The sequence below is a fragment of the Herpailurus yagouaroundi genome, unplaced genomic scaffold, assembly GCF_014898765.1.
Source record: "Herpailurus yagouaroundi ecotype Mexico unplaced genomic scaffold, PumYag 199, whole genome shotgun sequence".
NCBI classification, from domain to species: domain Eukaryota; kingdom Metazoa; phylum Chordata; class Mammalia; order Carnivora; family Felidae; genus Herpailurus; species Herpailurus yagouaroundi.
This window is the reverse complement of record NW_024412430.1, coordinates 18,987,554-19,008,634: the sequence shown is the minus strand read 5'-3', so window position 1 is coordinate 19,008,634 and position 21,081 is coordinate 18,987,554. Positions and strand designations below refer to the sequence as shown.

Genomic DNA, 21,081 nt, shown 5'->3' with positions numbered 1-21,081 from the left:
GAAGAAAACCATCTGTGACTTTGGTTTAGGGAAAGATTTCATTGACACACCACCAAAATCACAAACCATGAAAGGAAAAGTCGATAAACTGAACTTATCAAAATTAAATTCTACTGTTCTTCGAAAGCCCTGCTAAGAGACTAAAAAGTCAACTCACAGATGGAAAAAAATATTTGCAAAGCATCTACTGGATAAAGGACTCGTATCTGTAATACTACGAAGAAAACACAGTAATAATTTAAACCCCAGTAAAAAATGACCCAATTAAAAACGGGTAAAAGCTCCAGGGACGCCTGGGTGGCTCAGTCGGTTTAGCGTCTGACTCTTGGTTTCAGCTCAGGCCATGATCTCATGGTTCGCTGACAGTGCGGAGCCTGCTTGCTTGAGATTCTCTCTCTCCCCCCTCTCTCTCTGCCCCTCCCCCACTCGCTCACTCGCTATCTCTCTCTGTCTCAAACTTTTTAAAAAATGGGTAAAGGATTTGTACAAATACATCCCCCAAAAAGAGACAGAGCTAGATGGCAAGTAAGCACATGAAAAGATGCTCAACATCATGAGACACCAGGGAAACGACATCCACAACAAGCCCATGCCAAGCCTCGGTGAGGACGCAGAAGAAAAGAGAATTCTCATTACCGCTGGTGGGAATTCTCAGAGGTGCTGGTCACGCAGTAACAACGGAAACAGGTACTTCTCATATAAAGCCATTCCGCTCGTAAGCACTTACCCACGGTAGCTGGAAGCATATGCCCACACAAGCTGCGACGCAAACATGCACAGTGGCTGTACTGATAAGACCCCCCCGAGCTGGAAATACTCCAAGTGTCTACCCACGTGAACAGCTTAGCAAACTGTGGTACATCCAGCCACTGCAGTATCATTCAGCAATAAGAAGGAATTAAGTACTGGAACTCACTACAAAACGATAGATAGCAAAATAATTACGCTGAATATAAAAAGCAAGCAAAGATTACATAGCATATAACATTTCTGCAGGATTCCAGAAAATGAAAATTGACCTGTAGTGACAGACAGTGGTTCAGTGGCTGCGCGAAGAAACTTTAGGGGGTGATAGAGCTCTAGATGTATTCATCATCCTGGCTGTTTATGGTTCCACAGGTGTCCACACGTCAAAGCTTACCAAGTTTTCTTGCTAGGAACACATGCAGTATATTGTACACCGATTATAACGTAGAGCTGCTAAAGGTATCTTAGAAAGAAGAAAAATTACAGCAAATCAGCACCGAGAACAACACAGACCATAATAAAGTGAGTGTGGGTCCAACCAATGTGCCAGCCAACGTCTGACGCACACAGAATCTCACCTGTTCTCTCCGCGGCCGCGCGGTACAGACATCGTCACCTTCATTCCACAACAGAAGAAACTGAGAAACAACGTTCAAAAAGAAACGTGCCTAATGAAACACAATGCAGTGAGGGAGGTGGGGTTCGAGCCCAAAGACGCTCAGCCCAGGGCTTTCCCCTTGAACTACGACTCTGCCTACAGGCAGGGACAGCTGCTCATCAGCCATTCAACCATGAGCACCGCTGCTGAGTGGATAAAAGTGGGTGTAAGTGAAAAGAATATAATCGGACTCTACCGCCTGCTCAGGGACATGCACAGAAGGTGCCTGAATGCTCCACACCTTCTATTCCACTTTATGGGCATTACAGCTTTAAAAACTAGTCACCAGAATGAGTGTTTGGTGAAAAGCAAATTCAGGGTTTTTTTTGTATTTAAAAAAAAATTTTTTTAATGTTTATTTATTCTTGAAAGAGAGAGAGAGAGAGAGACAGAACACAAGTGGGGGAGGGGCAGAGAGAGGGAGACACGGAATCTGAAGCAGGCTCCAGGCTCCGAGCTGTCAGCACAGAGCCCGACGCCGGGCTCAAACCCACGAAGTGTGAGATCATGACCTGAGCCGAAGTCCGATGCTCAACTGACTGAGCCACTTAGGCACCCCAGTTGTTTTTTTTTTTTTACTGTTTATTTATGTATTGAGAGAGAGAGAGACAGTGTGGGGGAGGGGCAGAGAGAGAGGGAAAGAGAACCACAGGCAGGCTCCGCGTTGCCAGCACAGAGCCCGATGTGGGCCTCAAACTCACCAATCTGTGGGATCATGACCTGAGCCGAAATCAAGAGTCAGATGCTTAACTGACTGAGCCACCCAGGCACCCTCACCTTTATTCTTAAAGGGCATTTTCTCCAAATACAGAATTCTGGGTTGACAATTCCTTCCTTTCAGCACTTCAGTGATGCTGTTCCACTGACTTCTGGACTGCATTGTTCTGATGAGAAATCTAGTTCATTCAAATCACTGGTTCCCTATAAATAATGTGTCATTCTCCTCTGACTTTCCAGGGTATTTTTTGTGGGTCGGTTGGTTTTTGGTCGGTGGTTTTAAGTGGCTTATGAATGTGTCTGGTCAGGGATCTCTTGCGGCTTATCTTGAGTGGGTTCAGGCACTTCTTAAATCCTTGTTTATGTCTCAGCAAGTTTACGAAGTCTTCAGCCATTATTTCTTTAAACATTTTTCTTCTGAACCACAGTTTCTCCTTTCCTTTCAGACTCCTTGTGACACAAGTGTTAAACACTTCAGTACTATCCTATAGGTTCCTGAGGTTCAGTTCGTACAGACAAGGCTTCTTCGTTTCTCTGATACTCAGACGAAATACTTCCTAGTGAGCCATCTTCAAGTTCATGCTCTTTTTCTTCTGTCGTCTCTACCTTGTATTCAGTCCATCCAGGGTGCTTCCTATTTTTGGCTAATGTACTTTTCGGCCCTTTTCTTTCTTTTCTGAAACTTGCCATATTTCCATTTGCTCATGCGGTGCAAGGCCTACAATAAAGGCCCAGTATCGTGTGCTTCCTAATATCTAGGGAAACCAGGTGAACCACAACGGCCTGACCACAGGCTCCCCTCCCCACTCTGTTCCCATGGGTTAATCCCCTAGACAAACAACTCTCCCCATCAAACAGACCAGACATGATTCCTACTTATCCCTGGGGGGATGGGTTCCAGTTCCCTGCCAGACCATGGAACCATTCAAACATCAGGGAGCCTGGGTGGCTCAGTCAGTAGGGCATGTGACACTTAAGCTCAGGGTCCTGAGTTTAAGCCCCACGTTGGGCATGGAGCCTACTTTTAAAAAAAGGAAAATTTATACATATATATGTATATATATATACATATACACATATATATACACGTATATACACACACATATACATATATACATATATATACATATATATACATGTGTATATATGCATACACGTATATTTTATATATACATATATACACACACACACACACGCATACATATAAAAAACAAGCCCATCACATCCTCCCATGGGACCCAGGGGACAGCCCACCCTCCTGTCCCTACACAGCCTGCCTCTCCCAGACATGCTGGATCACTCTGCTCCAGATCACACCCTCTTCGTGGCCCTGCGGGGTGCGTGCAGTGTCCCCCTACCCTGGCACGGGGAGCAGATGTGACTGAGGAACTGCTGTCGATCACATCTGTCTGGGGCCAGGTGTGAGGCGTCCATCATCCCCAGAAACCTAGAACAGGAATCCCTCCTGCATCAACCAGGTGAACAGCAGGAGACTGAGACAGTTCGCCCTTACTTCCCGGAGCATTTCTGCAGTAACTGCTTTTACATCCTTCTCCGAAAATTCTAGCACCCATCATCTTAGATGGCCACCTGTTGAATGTCTTCTCCCATGCAAGTTGAGACTTCGGGTTCTTCACATGCTGAGTGATTCTGGCCTGGACATTTTTGTTTCAGCACTGAGTCAACGCTAAATGTTTCCAGACTGCACGTTCCAAACTCCTGTGGACTGTGATTTCGGTGTTGCCGTGTTTGCGAGGACTTTGGCCAGTTTCAGATCTGGGCAGTGGCCCAACTCCTGGTTCAAATTCTCAGTATCTGGTCTGCTGTTTAGCATCAGAGACACACATGCACAGTCCAGGGGTAAGTCGGGACTTGACAAACGACTTCATGGGATCCTCTCCTGAGGTCCTCTCTCTCTCAACCATCTCCTGGTGCTTTCTGGTACCCTGCACCCCCCTCTTTGGGACCGCCGTCCACAACACTGGGGTTGTATTTACCTTTCACTTCCAACAACTACACGTGCGTCCAAGGCCAAACACAGACAGGCAGAAAAAAGAGAGGCAGCGGGAACTTGCCCCACCCCCTTGAGACAACAGCTCTTGTGACTGAGGAAGGTTCTCTTCCCTCACCATTCCCGGTATTTGGGGTCCTGGCGGCCACCATGCTCACTACCAGGACACTGGTCTCCAGTTTCCCAAGCCTGAACTAGAGGGATTCTCCTGGAGTTCTCTCTGGCTGTGCCAACGTCCATTTCTGGGTTTTTTTTTAGACCAGGCCAGTGGATGCCAGGAAAAAACTCAATTCACACTTTTATTTTCAGCCCAGACCACTCTCCTAAAGTCCCCATTTGCACAACCAACTGCTTCATTAATACCGCACTTGGACGTTTAATGGTTATTTTTAACCAAACAATATTCCTCACTGTCTCTTCTCAACCTTCTCTTTCTACAGCTTTCCACATCTCAGCTGAAGGGGACTCCTTCACAGTCACTCTAGCCAGAATCCTTACGGTTCCTTCTTCATACTCCTCATCCGATCAGTCGGGAGATTCTCCAAATCGGAGCACGCCAACCACCGCAGTATCCTAGTCCCGGCCCCACAGCCTGTACCCGAACCACAGCTCCGGCCTCACACCTGGCCCCAGCGATGTGGACTCCCAACATGGGGCCCAGACAAGTCTCTAAACGCCTAAGCACGTGCCTCTCTGCTGATCAGCTGCTGCGGGCCCTTCTCGCTCAGGGTGAAAGTGGGGACGGCTCCGTGTGGGCCCCCGCGCTGCGTCTCTGTCGCGGTCCGGTCACTCTCCCCCATCTGCTGGCTGCAATGACACGATCCCCTGTCACTCTCCTCCCGTCTGTTGGCTGCAGTGACGGGGGAAGGTTGTGGGTGCTCCCATCCCGGCCCTGTATCCCGTGTGTCTTTGTCTGAAATGCTCTTCCTCCTCTCTGTACGACTGACTGCCCCAACTCCTGGCAGTCTGATCTCCAACGTTACCTTCTCGGTCACGCCTCTCCTGACCCCCTATTTCAAAGTGCAAGCCCCCACCCCTGTTTCTTCCTCTACAGCACCTGCGCTCCCGCCTAGTTCACGACCGACTGCCCGCCCCCCGCCCCTCTGCTGGAGTAGCACCCGCCCGGCACGGCGATCTCTCCTTGTGCGCTCAGTGCCTGACCAGCGCACGGCCCAACAAGTATGTGCTGTGATGAGTGGAAGAACACCCCCGAGCACAAGCCTGTGAGCGAAGCACACAGTGGGAGGGCAGAGGGCTAGGGAAGGGCTGAGGACCCCCTCGCAGGCCTCTAAACTGACGAGCACAGCTGACAGAATCCACGCTCGCTTCTCCAACTCACAGCTCCCGGCCGTGAACTGCCTTATTCCTGCTCGACTCCAACAATCTTCTAACAGGGCAGCTATGACACTTGTACATCTTGGCTCCCCTGCCAGATTTTGGATGGAGAACTCGAAGGGAGCGCTGCTGAGTCACAGACACACGTATGCTTCTTCCACGGCGACCCAAAATGGTCTGTCAACAGCGTAAAGTCCACTTCCAAAACACTGTAATTAGAAGTGGTCACTGAATTACATTTTAAAGTAAAAAGAAATGAGCCTCTGCGGTATAAGAAGCGTGTTAATAAATGTACTTGACTTCGGAGAGCAGAAGGGAGTGCCGGCCTGTGCAGAGGTCAGCTGGGAAGCGGTCCACTTCACGACACGGGTGAATGTGTCATTTATGTGTGTCATTACATGAGCCTCTTAAGAAAAACAGTCTTATTTTTGTTGTTACGCTTTTCTCCCTCCTGAAATAGTATGACCTTCTTAATCAGATTTGGCCCAGAAAGGTCTTTTGCTATTTATGAAAATCAAATTCACCCTCATAGGATAAAGATGACTCACCACGGAGGGTATTCGGAAGAATAAGCTCACATTCTGATGTAAACTCCGAGAGGATTCCAACAAAGGTTACAAACAAAACTTTCCAAAATGACTACTGTGTTCAGGACAACATGCACGCAGGATCTAAAAATCCGCATTACTTCACAGACACACCTTAAATACGGTTCCTGGTAACCATGCCAAGAGACTGCCTTACTGGGAAACACAGCTTGCGGCCAGGCGACCAGTGATGTCCTCTACCCCTCGCCTGTTCCCAGGACACCTGAGTGCTCTAATTTCCTTCTCTCTTTTTTAATGTAGGGAATGGTCAATGCCAGTAGGAATTATTAAGCATTCTTTTCCTGAAAAGTTTCTAAGAAAAGAATGTTAGTCACCATGTGAACCAAATGATCAAAATTACTGTCACCCAAAGTGGGATAACCCAGTATCAAGTGCCATCAAATAAAATGAAAATGAAAAGCAGAGCATGGCCCGTTGAGTATTCTTGGCAAAATATTTTAACCTAGATCTAAAGTTGAGGAAATGACTCAGTCAAATCCAGAATGTGCAAATGTCAGCAACATAATTTGCCTAAATTCTTAAAAAAAAAAAAAAAAAAATTTGTTATAAAAAACAAAGAAATGGAAGACTTGTCTAGATTTAAAAAACAAAACCACCCCCGCCCCTCCCCGCCAATATATCCAACCAAATGCAACAGGTTTGACATTTAACTGGATCCTGAATTGAAAAAGCAAAGCCAGGGGCCCCTGGGTGGCTCAGTCAGTTAAGCATCCGACTTTGGCTCAGGTCATGATCTCACGGTTTGTGAGTTTGAGCCCCACGTCGGGCTCTGTGCTGACAGCTCAGAGCCTGGAGCCTGCTTCCGATTCTGTGTCTCCCTCTCTCTCTGCTCTTCCCCCCTCATGCTCTACCTCTCTGTCTCTCTCTCTCAAAAAATAAATAAAATGTTAAAAAATAAAATAAAATAAAACACGAATCAAAAATAGGCATGATGTAGGGAGCTTTAGTGACTGTAACGTGAACGCACAAGTGAACCAGTGCCTGCACCTGTTTCACGTGAACGTGAACGTGGCCGCCGTGGAGTTCTATGCTACACGGGCCATGCGATGCTGCACAGCCTTACATGCCGAGCTACCAACCTGAAAGCTTCATTATATTGAGCAACTGAAATACATTCCCTCAGACTCAGGAGAAAAGAAAGAGACAGAAAGCTATCCTTTATAAACAGACAAGAAAATCTTCAAGCATTCTGACTTTTATGCCACACAAATTCATTTAATAAAAATTTTAGAAATACTTGTAACCATGAGGATATACAGTCCAAATCAAATCAAATTAGCAATAAGTGGGTCCTAGTTCACAGGCCCCGACTGAGGAGAACCCTAAGGAACTTGAGTGTGCCGGGAAGAAAACGCTCCTTTCTAACCCTCAAAAGACACAGACGTGTGTGAGTGCCGACGGAAGGCACCAATGCCACGGTGATCAGGCTTCCTGGGTCTAACCCATCCCAAGGGTCCTCTGGTGCAACCGTTCGACCTTCTTGGGGTCTGAACACAAAATATTTCCTCTCCAAGACACGACAGATAGAAAGTACGTTACCGAGTTCACCTTCCTCCCACCCTCTAACCGAAACATCAGACACCACCGTGTTGGTCTATAGGTGCTGCTGTAACAAACGATCACAAACTCACTGGCTTCTAACCACAGAAACGGTCTTCCCTCACAGTTCTAGGGGACAGGAGTCTACATCCAGGCGCTGGCCTCCTCCGGACGGCTTGGAGGAAGGACATCCCGGCGTCCTGTGGCAGCCAGCGGTCCTGGGCTTTCTGCCCTCACAGGCGCCTCCCTCCCACCTCTGTCTCCAGGCGGCCCTCCCGCTTCTCCTCTCTCTTCTCTTCTTGTAAGGACACTTGTTAGTAGTTTTTAGGTTCATTCAGATAATCCAGACCGAGGTCATCTCAAGATCCTTGTCTGCAAAGACCCCTTTTCCAAATAAGGTCACATTCACAGGCCCCATGCTGACCTGTCTCTGGGGGGTCGCCGCTCCCCTATAGTTACTATCTTTCTAGGGCTGGTTGTAGCCTAGTTAGCAATAAATGCATGCTTCTTAAAAGAACTTTAGACACATATCATATCATCCTTTCTCTAAATCTTTTATTTCCAGTATTAGTTATCTGATAATTCTTTTCAATTGGATCCATTTCCATATAAATCCTTTTGTAAGTGTTTTCATTAGTCACTGTGGAAAAAACTGGCCTGGTGGAACAGGTAGGTATTTAAATGCTACAAGAATAGCATTTTCATGGGTTACCGAGGTGGAAACCTTCTAGTGAGTCTGACACATTGACCTACTGGTCACCACTTTCACTGAATTGTGTTTTAATTCCTACTTATACACCTAATCAGTATACCCTTATACGCATAAGGTTAAACACACAGTTTTCATCTATTCAGGTACAAACATGACTACTCAAACGATGCTTTTAATTTTTACACCGTTACTGTTATCTCATTCACATACTGCTAAATCACCAACACGCACATCTCAAATGAGGTCTACATTCTCAGAGAGCGACTTCACGAGACAGGAACAGCTCCAAGTTCTCTCATCAGACAAAAGAACCAAAATTTCCGACTTACTGGGTGATGCGAGATTTCATTATCATTGTCGGAAAAATTACTTTCTTCAGTGAGTCTTCCAAAAGAAGCAGTTCACCTATCTTTTTCTGCAGTGACAGGAGAAACACCTTGGGGAGCCTGGGTGGCTCAGGCAGTTAAGCGTCCGACTCTTAAGCGTTCGGCTCAGGTCGTGATCTCACGGTTCGTGAGATGCGCCCCCGCGTCAGGCTCTGTGCTAAGCACGGAGGCTGCTTGGGATTCTCTCTCCCTCTCTCTCCCCCACTCACTCGCTCTCTACCTCTCAAAATAAATAAACTTAACAAAAAAAGAAGAAACACCTCAGCTCCAAATTCAGGCCATCCACTGACCCCAACCTTTGCCCTGCTGCAGGGAAATCAGAAAAGCTGGCACGAAGCCTGGGTATCCCCGCCGCCCCTCCGATGGGGTCTGTGCGGGCACCTTTCTGAGGGCACGTACGTTCATATACCCACACGAAGTTTCAAATTATCAGTGCAATCTCCAAGACTAATGTGGCTGATGCAATAATTGAAAAATTAAGAAACTGTACAGAAAAGCACAGGAGACCCCGCAAGCAGACAGCAACGGCCAACACACCCGCCGCCATCTTCCCGTCTACCTAAGCTAAAAGAGCACATGGCGAACGGGGACTTCGCTACAAAAGCAAATGGTACAGCGTTAGTCCCTTTATCCAAAATGTTGCCTCTTCAATTAACGTATTTTGGCCTTATGCCCTGTTGTTGAGAAGAAATCAAGATGGGTGTGAATAATTCATACCTCCACCGGGAATAATTGCCAACTTTGTTTCAACCAAGCCCATTTTCGCAGAGGAAGCTGAAAAGGAAGGAAGAAAATTAAGTAACATCCGGATCATATATTCAAACATTATGACTTGAAGAAGTTAGTAAAATAAGCTACACATACTCTGTTTACTAATTAAACTCATGTCACAAATCTTTTAAAAAGTCACTTCAGAAGGCATTTGGTTACGGAAATAGGTAAACACTCTAAATGATAAATATATTAAGAGGTTCACATAACCTTTTCTGTTAAAAATTGCTCGGCAGCGAATTAATTTTTGATGCAGAAAGGCCAGGGCTATGACTACATAATTTGACCGGATGCTGCCAAGTCACGTTTGAAGGCTTAGACCCCGCTAACGATTGAGGACAAGGAGAGAGGCTTCTGACAAGCAGGAATATTCTTCAGCTGCCTGAAGAGTCCTCGAAGCCAAACAGCTTAATATATCACACCAGATACGGCACCTTTTCAGGACCAAATCTCCAGTCACTTCTGACAAACGGTTTTACTGTTCCGACAGCCGGGCAGGGTTCCTCTTTCCGCATTTTGCTTTCACGACTACTTTAACACATCTTAATTATTTATTTGCACATCCAAACATACTTGGACCACTTCCCTTATCCTAATTCCCAGAATCTGCACCCTTTGAGAAAAGGGCTTCACGGACTTTAACTTCTCCATTTAAAACTCAGGATTTGAGACAATTAGGGATCCGAAGGGGAAAGTCCACGTGGACCAGCAGCTACCAACCCCAAGAAACAGTCAAAACTTACTAAAAACGTCATCATATTGACCCTACTTTCAACAGGCAGCTGCTTCAGAAGTGACAGCAGGAGCCAGGAGAGGTCGGTGACATATATCTGCTGCCTGTTTCGCCCGGTCCTTGGGCCTGGGGCCCCTGTCCATCACCCCAAAGTGACCGTCTGGCGGCAGCAGTCTCCAGGGCTCTGGCAGGACACCAGGCGTGACGGCCCTGGCACGGGAGTGCCTGGGTTAGCGTCCCAGCCCGGTCACTGACCCCGGGTGCCCTGCGTCTCCTCTCTGGGCCCGAGCCTCCGCAGGGACCGAAGCACCCTTCGCACAGCGCCATTTGGCCAATTGAGCGACTTAATGCAGGTCAAGTGCCGAGACTAGTATGAGGGCCAACATTCAGCACTCGGTCAGCATTAATTGTTTTCCCTGTCATTTTCATGATCACCTCATCCAACCTTCAGGAGACCGAGCGAGAAGTGGACCTCAGGGAGGTGAAGCTGTCATGACGCAGCAAACCAGAGGTAAGTGCTGGGGCCGGGCACGTGCCGCACGTCAGCTCACCCAATCTCCACCACGGCCCCTGCTGGTCCCCCATTGTAGAGGAGCCGATGGCTCTGAGAGGGGCAGGCCCTGCGGTTCAAATTCAGGTCCGCCTGCCCAATTCCGGATCTCCCCTCCCCGGCCAAGACTAACAAGAGACTGGACCTGACTCTTTCCTTAACTGGGAATCTTCAACACTCCCTTCAGCCCAATGGGTGACTTTTTCTAAATGCTCTACTCAACGAGAGGAAAAGAACAGAACACATCATTTGGAATTATCTGAAGATAACCGCCAGGATTAATTCTCACCTGCTACACGTATGTCACATGCTAGGGCCAGCTCAAGGCCGCCCCCCAGAGCAAGTCCATCTATTGCTGCAATCGTCGGCACTGGAAGATTAGCTGAAATAGAAGGAAAGAGGTTATGTTTCTTCAGGAAGATGGTCACCTTACGATGCAATCTATGTTACTTGTTTTTAACTGGGATACTGTCCAGAGAACTTTGCATCCCTTTTGCCTTTAACAAAAGAGTCATTTCCCTCATCATGATTCTTCAAAACCATGCACTGTTAGAGAGTTCCACCATATAGATATGCACTAATATCTTAACTCCTCCCATATTACAGAAATACTTTCCTAAATACTTTTTGTCGAATTAACACAATCACAGTTCTGGCTGTAATCTTAGAGCCTGGAGTCTTTTATGAGATGCTCGGTTCATACACACTCCTATTCGAAATGACTTAGGTGTGACTGCGAAATTTCTAATCCTTCAAGAACTACCCTGGTACTCAGAATGACAGTCTCATTCAGCAGTAACATGCCTCTCCATTCAAATCGGCCAGGAGGAAGTCAAACTCTCACTCTTCACAGACAACATGATACTCTATGTGGAAAACCCAAAAGACTCCACCAAAAAACTGTCAGAACTGATAGACGGATTCGATAAAGTCGCAGGATATAAAATCAAAGTACATAAATCTGTGGCATTTCTATACACCATAACGAAGAAGCAAAAAAAGAGAAATCAAGGAATTGATCCCATTTACAATTGCACCGAAAACCATAAAATACCTAGGAATAAACCTAACCAAAGATGTAAAAGATCTGTACTCTGAAAACTACAGAAAGCTTATGAAAGAAACTGAAGAAGACACAAAGAAATGGAAAAACATTCCACGCTCACAGACTGGAAGAACAAATATCGTTAAAATGTCGATACTTCCCAAAGCAATCTACATATTCAATGCAATCCCTATCAAAACGACACCAGCAGTCTTCAGAGAGCTAGAACAAACAATTCTAAAACTAGTACGGAACCAGAAAAGACTCTGAAGAGCCAAAGTAATGTTAAAACAGAAAACCAAAGCTAGTAGCATCACAATCCCAGACTTCAAGCTGTATTACAAAGCCATAATCATCAAGACAGTATGGTACTGGCACAAAAACAGACACTCAGATCAATGGAACAAAATAGAGAACCCAGAAATGGACCCACAAATGCATGGCCAACTAATCTTTGACAAAGCAGGAAAGAATGTCCAATAGAAAAAAAGATGGTCTCTTCAGCAAATGGTGTTGGGAAACTGGACAGTAACATGCAGAAGAATGAACCTAGACCAATGTCTTATACCATACACAAAAGTAAACTGAAAATGGATGGAAGACCTAAACGTAAGACAGGAAACCATCAAAATCCTCAAGGAGAAAGCAGGCAAAAACTGCCCTTGGCCGCAGCAACTTCTTGCTAGACATGTCTCCAGAGGTAAGGGAAACCAAAGCAAAAATGAATCATTGGGCCCTCATCAAGATACAAACCTTCTGCATGGTGAAGGAAACAATCAACAAAACTAAAAGGCAACTGACGAATGGGAAAAGATACCTGTAAATGACAGTATCAGATAAAGGGTTAGTTTCCAAAATCTATGAAGAACTTATCAAACTCCACACCCAAAAGGAAATAATCCAGTGAAGAATTGGACAAAAGAAATGAATAGACACTTTTTAAAAGAAGATATCCAGATGGCTAACACACGATATCCAGACACATGAGAAGATGCTCAACTCACTCATCATCAGGGAAATACAAATCAAACCACCATGAGATACCACCTCACACCTGTCAGAATGGCTAAAATTAACAACTCAGGAACAACAGACGTTGGCAAGGATGTGGAGAAAGGGGAACCCTCTTGCACTGTTGATGTGAATGCAAACTGGTGCAGCCGCTATGGAAGACAGTGTAGAGGTTCCTCAAAAAATTAAAAATAGAACTACCCTATGACCCAGCAATAGCACTGCTAGGGATTTATCCAAAGGATACAAAAATGTTGATTCAAGGGGCACATACACCCCAATGTCTATAGCAGCACTATTTCCAAAGCATGGAAAGAGCCCAAATGTTCATCAACTGATGAATGGATATTAAATAAGATGTGGTGTGTATATGTATGTATACGTACACACACACACATACACAATGTATATTACACACACATACATACATACACACACAACGGAATATTACTCGGCGATCAAAAAGAATGAAATCTTGCCATCTGCAATAACGTGGATGGAACTAGAGTGTATTATGCCAAGTGAAGGAAGCCAGAGAAAGATAAATATATGATTTCACTCATGTGTGGAATTTAAGAAACAAAACAGCTGAACATATGGAAAGGGAAGGAAAAATAAAAAGAAAGAAGGAGGCAAACCATAAGAGACTCTTAAACACAGAGAACAAACTGAGGGTTGCTGGAGGGAGGGTGGGGGGATGGGCATCACTTGTGACGAGCACTGGGTTCTGTACGTAAGCAATGAATCGCTAAGTTACATTTCTGAAATCATTGTTACACTATGTCACCTAGCTTGGATTTAAATAAAATTTTAACAATAATTACACCATAAAGAAAACCAAACTCAGAAGCCTTTCACAGCAGGCAGTGGCTGTGTGGGTGCGGCCGGGGCACCAGGCACCTCTCCCGCTGAGGAGCGAGCACAACCGGGCAGCTAGGAAAGGACCAGCTCCACCAACGGGCACGCTCACACGGAAGAGGCTCTCAGTTCCGAGACCCTGCCCAGAAGCACGGCTGGGGAGCCGTCAGCCAGCCACAGAGCTCAAAACTAGACTTTCTCCGGCCCCGAGTATTACTTTCAGGAGGCTTCTGTACAGAAGTCTTTCATAACTGGTTCAAAAACTACTGGTTAATTATTCTGCGAAGCAGACTCCTTATTAATTTTGACGATGGGAATGTGAAGCGAGGCCGGCCAAACTTCTTATGGTATAAACAGAATGTGGTACATCTCTTACTGCTCTGACGACGAATAAGAAATAATAATCACGTGTCCTGGCTGCTGCTACAGGGACAGTCATACCGTAACATGCAAACACAGCAACACGTACATACCTTAAACTTACATGATATTATATAGCAATTCTACCTTGGTTTTTAAAAATAAATAAAATGTGAGGAAGGAAGCAAGGAAGTAAATAGACACACAGAGAGTACCATCCCTCAAAATCTCTCTTCCGCAGGTATTCTGAAATAGGAAATTCCAGTCAGAGAGGTTCATTCTTTGACTCCTTTTAAAATACACAAATTTGTTGAAGTCCACGGAGTGTTGTTCACACATGGAGGAATTTATCGGCTTTATTTTAAGAGCAAAGGGTGACCAGGCCCGGACGGGGCCCATTCCCAGGCTGCCACGGAAGACCAGAGTGTTCCCGGGAGCGCAGGGACGGACTGGGCTGTGGAACAGGTGCGCTCCACCCGTCTGTACCTGTCTACGCATTCTGGGGGGAAGTGAGGGTGTGAGAGGCCAGGCCAGACTCACACGTGCTCCCCAGAGTGCACTTCACAGCACACTCGGTGACAAAAGAAACAGCCAGCCACGTCAGGGTCTACAGTCAGGAAATGAATTTAATGGAAAACCAGGATCCAGTTAATTTTGTCTGACAAAAAAAAAAAAAACCACAAACAAATAAACATCGATCAAGAATATAACAGAAAGCTAATCTGAGTGGCTCCAAGGTCACCTCAAGTCACGACAAGCCAAACGGAGTTTTTGCTACTCGGCCCTCAATCCTTTCTTCCTACAGGCCTCGGGTATTTCTAGGTCCCTCTAGTCTCCCACCTCCCCAGTCTCCCGTCTCTGCCATCAGAACCTTTCCCTGGGCCTCCTTCCGGCCTTGGCTCACGTCCTTCTAGGACCAGCTTCCCGAGGAAGGACAGTAAATGATGCCCCCACCGTCCCTCGCCCCCACCGCAGAGCCTCAGTCCCCCCCCCCCCCCCCCCCCCCCCACCCCGGTCTCTCCAAACCCGCTCTTGCTTTTGCTTGCCAGTGACACTGTGCGGCTGTCCTGCAACCAGTGGGCGCTATCTGGTCCCTATTAAACCTGCTGCCTCCGATGATCAGGCATTCGTGCTGGGCACTCCTCTGTGAGTTCCTCTCTTCGACTGCCTGGCGAGTCCCTGTCAACTTTCCTGTCTTTCCTTCACCTTCTGGTTATTCCTCAGCCTTCTTTCCCTCTCAACAGAAGCTCCCCAGGAGGTCTCATTCCCACCGGTAACCTTCACCATCTACAATACCAATGATGGCCAGATGTCCCTCTCAAACCCAAACTTCAGTCTCAACTGCATGTCTGTAAGCACCTGCCTGTTGGGACATCGCCACTTGAACGCTTTATCGTGTTCAAGCCAGCTTGTCAATCCTTCTTCCAGATTCTCTTTCACACCTGGCAGTACTTCCATCCACCAACTTCCCCCAGACAGACACCCAGAAGTCGTCACGGAAGGCCTCCTTTCCACAGCTCACAAATCTCCAAGTCCCCCCCCCCCTTTCCTGCAGCCGGAGTTCTGGGTCCCCTCATTTCTCACCGGCGTACGTCTGGGCCTGCGACTGGCTGGCCCCTTCCTGTGCATCTTCCCTATTTCTTGCAGTATAATCGTTCTAAACGGCAAACGCCGTCATGCTACCCGCTTCAGAACTGTACGATGATTTGTTCCACACTCGGGATAAAAACGGAGAAGACAATTAGCATGGGACAGAAGACACCCGATAAACGAGGTTCTGTCCACCAGCCCGACCTCTTCTCCAGCCTCAGGCACATAGTCCACGTTCTGGCCCCAAGCTACTTACAGCACCTGCAGAAGCTGTCCCAGCCATACCTGCGGACAAGCTGCCCTGTGCCCTGATCGCCCAGCCCACAACGACGGGCCGTGCCAGGCACTGCTCACAGCCCCTTCCTTTGCACTCCAGGGGGCTCGGTACCCGCTTGTCCATCAGAGCACTTACCACCCTACCGCCCGTTCCGGAACGGACGTTCACGTCGCACCGATGCCGGTCGATGACACTCTTCTTTCTACTCTGGGACCGCCTCTTCTGTCTCTAGCGCATGCCGCCCCGCAGTCTCCCTACTTGGCTTTTTTTCATCTCCTTCTTTCACTTAGTACTTTAAAGACATAACATGAAGACGTGTAGCCCGAGGGAGCTACACGGAAAAGAAAAGCTGCAAAGGTTCCTGACCAGGAGAGAGAAGTGGCCGTGTCCCCTCCTGGCCACAAGAAAATGCCACAGGCACTCACCGGCTACCTGTGGGAAGCCGACTCGTCAGAGACAGAAACCGCAAAGGTGAGTTTAAAGGAATCAAACCCAGGTCTGCGATATAGGTACTACTGAGCTCCAGTTCCTGAGAATTCCAACTCTTAGCTAAGGGAGGTTGTCTCATAGTCTCTAGACACCCTAATTAGGAACAGATTCATATGCAAAGAGGAATTTTTCTTCTCATCAAACCGTGCGCTGAAAATGTAGACTGAGTAGAGGGGTCGAAGGAATAAATTGCCCACAAATTCCAAAAGTAATATTCCACAACTTCACAAGCCCTGAAGCACAACAGGAAGCACACAGCAAGATAATGACTCCTGGCCATCTGTAATGTCCTCAACACCGCATCAGGGACGGCGGCCTCGGAAAGACTTGGCAAGGCTTTGCTCTACATTTTTATTAGTGAATATTCTCAAAGAAAGATCATCCTTAAAAATCACACGTAGCCAAAGAAAGTTAAAAAGCTACCATTTTTTTGGAAGGATAAAATGTCATTAAGAAGAAAAAAAGAGGTAATGCAGGTAAAAACACAAACAAAACGGATTAGTCAATATACCCTCCCTCGCGTTGTAAGAGGTGCCATAAACATTATGTTGAGAAAATAAAATGATGGGGGAGAGGGCGGAGCAACAGGCAGGTTTCTGGTTCCTCCTGACCTGGAGTAACAGGTAAGAACTAAGGAGAAATAAATAAATGTGCTGACTGCGGATCCGGGGGGCAGGGGGGTGCTGAAATGAGCCTCGTGCTCATGTATTCTTAATTCTGAAGGTAGAGAATAAATACTTTCCCTACATGCTTATACTCTTTGGATACAATGCAAATTATCTTCGAATTTGATAGTTAAAAACCTCAGAAATTTTCCCAAGGGGCTGTAAGTTTTGAACATCACATCTTATGTGAAATACAGAAGATAAAATGAAAAGAAACGTCAGGTCCTTATGCAAAACAAGAACAAGGAATATAGAGTATTAGCACACTCAAATCATTAAACAGGTAAATTACCTGCTACTTTCAAAGGCTGATCAACATAAACTAGCATTATATAAAGCAGTCTATAAAATTTTTCCCACTAAAGAATTATTCAAGCAGAACAGCTTAATTAGCTTTCGATGAGTAACTGAATTTCAATCGTTCGACGAGATTATAAATTCTGAAGTTCTAGTGTGTCAACTACACTTCAATGAAAAAAACTTTTTTTAATTAAACTTTTAAAAAAATCTTCAATTTTACATAATCCTAATCTTTCCCTGAGAGACGTTTCTCTTAGCAAATTTTCTTCAGGAAAAGATGAGTCAGCCCCAAGCGCACACTAGTTTCACGGTTACCTCATACGCTTGTTTTTACATCCAGTACTTTTTCTGCTTGGGAGCACTTCATAATCTCAGTGGACTCGCTGAGACACTGCAGAAGGCCCAACTCCCACCTCACAGAACTGAGCAGTACGGCAATGGCAGCGTGTGACGGCAGTGTGTGTCTGGACGACGCTGGACGGCCAGGAGCGGAGGCCCTGGCCAACTGCAAAGGCGAGACCCCGTGACCCGACGTGACGCAACCTACAGGCTCAGACGCTATTTTGAGTTCAGTACAGGAAACGGGCCAGGTGTGACAAAGAAGATAGCAATCCTTTGAAATGCTCCTAAAAATGTAATTAAAGCAAACAATTAAAGCTCTGCTATTTTAAGAGAAAAATAAAGGAGGTGCCCAGGAAGGCTCTGGCCTACCTCAGTGGCCCGCAGGAGGACACCCGATGACGGGGGCCACTCGAGTCGGGAGACCACAAATAAGGGGAAGGAGCAGCGAAGGCCTACTTTCAGCTCTGAGAGAGATAGCACAGGTGACGGAAATTTCCAGATGTTTCCAGAAAAAAATAATCCGATTATGAAGGGAAAATGCTAGTGTCAGTCACGATTTTTAAATACGGTTCTTATATAAAACAGAGACATCAAATATTTCAAAAGAAATGCCCACATAATATACATGAAATCTGACTTCATTGAAATCATTCCAAAAAAAATTAAAAATAAAGTCAAGGTTAACTGAAAATTATAATAAATTCCTACTATCACTAACTCCAACTCCAACTTTCACCTTCAGCCAAAAGTGCCCTCCCCCCTTCCCATCATCACATTTCCAAGGAACCACAGACACAAAACCGCTCCTGCCCAAGCCTGCAGGTGCTGGGCCTGTGTGCCCCACGGCGGGGGGTCAGGGGTCAGGGGGCTGTGTGCCCCACGGTGGGAGGGGGGCGGGGGGGGGGAGGCATGTACATGGGAGCCACCGTGCCCGGGCGTCAGGGAGCGCTCGCTGTACAATCTAAGGGAAGATCCTGGATGCTTCTAGGCCAACCTCTTATGTACCTGCCTTCGCCATTTCCCATCTAGCTACCTACAGATCTAGCAGGTGCGAGAAAGTGCTTACTCCATGCAGGCACTGTCTTAATCACCCGACAAATATTACTGAAGCCTCCGGCCAGCCTCATGACATCAGAACCGTTATGACCCTCACCACCAACGGGGACATGGGGCAGAGGAACTGCCGTTACTTGCGGGGAACGGCCACTGCTGGAGCACAGATGGCCTGACTCCAGGCACTTGCCCTTCACCAGTTCTCACGGCCTGCACCCCGAGCCCGTGGGGAAGGATTCTGCACTGCGAGGCCACCTTCCGTCCTTCCTCAAGGACCCGGGGACCAGGAAGCTGAAGGAAGGAAATGCCGACACCCCGGCGAAGTCTGAGCAGCACACCTGCTCAGAGCCCTGTGAACTCCGGGAGCCCTAGAGCAACATGCAGTCCGCGCAGCCCGACCAAGGCAACCAAGGGCACCGGGTGCAAGGCAATGGTCAGCTGGCTGGAGCAGGACTCTGACCTGAGACTTCCCTGCAAACTTCCAACCCGGACCGTCCGAGAGCCTGACTGCAGGTGATCAGAGAGGGCCAGCACCAGATCACCCCTTCCTCCCCAAATTCCCAATCAAATAAAGCTGCCCCGGGGCAACACAGAAGAGAGAGCAGCAAGGTCAAGGCCCCCCACACTCCCCGCCAGCCCCGTCTGGAAGATTGTACTCAACATAACCGGACGGGAACCTCCACTGTCCACCCCTACTCCAGGTGTTCACTGCGATGGAAAAGAAAAGAAAGACTTCTCGGCACGTGAAATGTTGCCTGACAAATGTAGTTTTTTCCATTTCTGATGAAAACCTAACTCTAGAAGTAGTCTACGTTTACCTGGTAGGAAAAAATACGCCATTCCTGCCTTGCTTCGCAAAGTCTCAGGCCCTGTGTCCTTGCTTTGCAAAGCAGTGTGGCCCAACAGCATTAGCATCCCCTGGAAGCCTGTGGAAATGGAGAAGCCCAGGTGCCAGCCCACAACTACCCGACCAGCAGTTGCGCCGTTAACGAGAGCCACAAGCGGAGCTCTGGATACCCAGCTAACCCACGGGGAGCCGCACCAGCTCACCATCCCGCAGGATGGCCTGCCGACCCCTACGTGGACGGAGGAAGCACGGAGAACCAAACTCTTTGGGTAAGACTCGTAACAGTAAAGGCGGTAAAGGCTTACACACAGACGTCTAGCAGCTGTATGTGGTACATCGACCGGCTAGGCAATGAAAAGGAACCAACTACTGACTGACCCGTGCGAAACATCGATGACTCCAAAAATATGCTGGAAGACAACTGGCAAATGAATACATCCTGTGCTCCGTTTATGAAAACGTCTGCAAATGGAAACTAGTCTCTAGTGATGGAAAACAGCTCAGTGGTTGTGTGGGGACAGGCAGGGAAGGGGCAGGGGCAGGAGAAAGGGATCGCTGGAGGCCATGAAGAAACTTCTGGGGGTGATGGCCACGTTCACCATCTTGATTTGTGGTGATGTTTCCACAGGCCAGAGTCAGCACACTGTACGTGTTAACACGTGCAACTTACTATATGTTGGCTATTCCTCAACAGACCTCTTTGTTAAAAATCTAGGACGTGAACAATATGAAAATGATAAATCCAATGCAAGAAAGTATACTAGTTTCCTGATCTTTTATAAACAGGGGTCAATTATTCATATTTATATTTATATGGAGATAATTCAAATTTGACAAATCAGGTAACACGGATATGAGTCAATTTAAAATTATAAAGAAAACACTAAGAAACACGATGAGAAAAGTAAAAGGAAGAATTTTGTTTTAATCAAAATACAACTGACACACCATGTTATATTAGCTTCAGGTATACAACACAGCACTTCGACGGCCCTGTCCATCACTCAGTGCTCACCCGCTGAGCACCCGCTCAGTGCTCTCACCACCTGTCACCACACGACTTTATTGCGATATTACCATTCCCTACGCTGTACGCTTCGTCTCCACGACTCACTCACAACCCAAAGCTTGTACCTCTTGATCCCTTCATCTATTTTACCCACTCCCACCCTCCAACAACCTCAGTTTATTCTCGTATTTAATATTTAAATATGTGTATTTAAGCATCCAGTTTTTTGTTTGTTTGTTCATTTGATTTTTTAGATTCCACATATAAGTGAAATCATACGGCATTTATCTTTCTCCGTCTGACTTATCTCACATAGCATCACAGCCTGCATGTCTATTCATATTGCTGCAAACGGCAAGACCTCCTTCTTTTCTATGGCTGAGTAATATTCGTGTGTGTCTGTGTGCGGCGGGGGGGCAAAATACAACTGACACACCATGTTATATTAGAAAAAATATACAAAAAAAA

The 21,081-nt window shown here is 46.7% G+C and overlaps 1 protein-coding gene across 9 annotated transcripts in view; it reads right to left on the bottom strand.

Annotated features, from left to right (window-relative positions):
* Positions 1-21,081, bottom strand: part of AUH (AU RNA binding methylglutaconyl-CoA hydratase) — a 327,291-nt gene that overhangs the window by 248,709 nt on the left and 57,501 nt on the right. For 8 of the 9 annotated variants that reach the window (XM_040449515.1, XM_040449516.1, XM_040449517.1 and 5 more), the window contains 2 exons: positions 11,057-11,149; positions 9,431-9,487 (listed from right to left, as the gene is read on the bottom strand). In XM_040449515.1, coding sequence (XP_040305449.1) covers positions 9,431-9,487; positions 11,057-11,149 — 150 coding nt within the window. Of the gene's footprint in view, positions 1-9,430; positions 9,488-11,056; positions 11,150-17,677; positions 17,872-21,081 lie in introns of those variants that run through there. The other variant, XM_040449522.1, reaches the window with a different exon arrangement.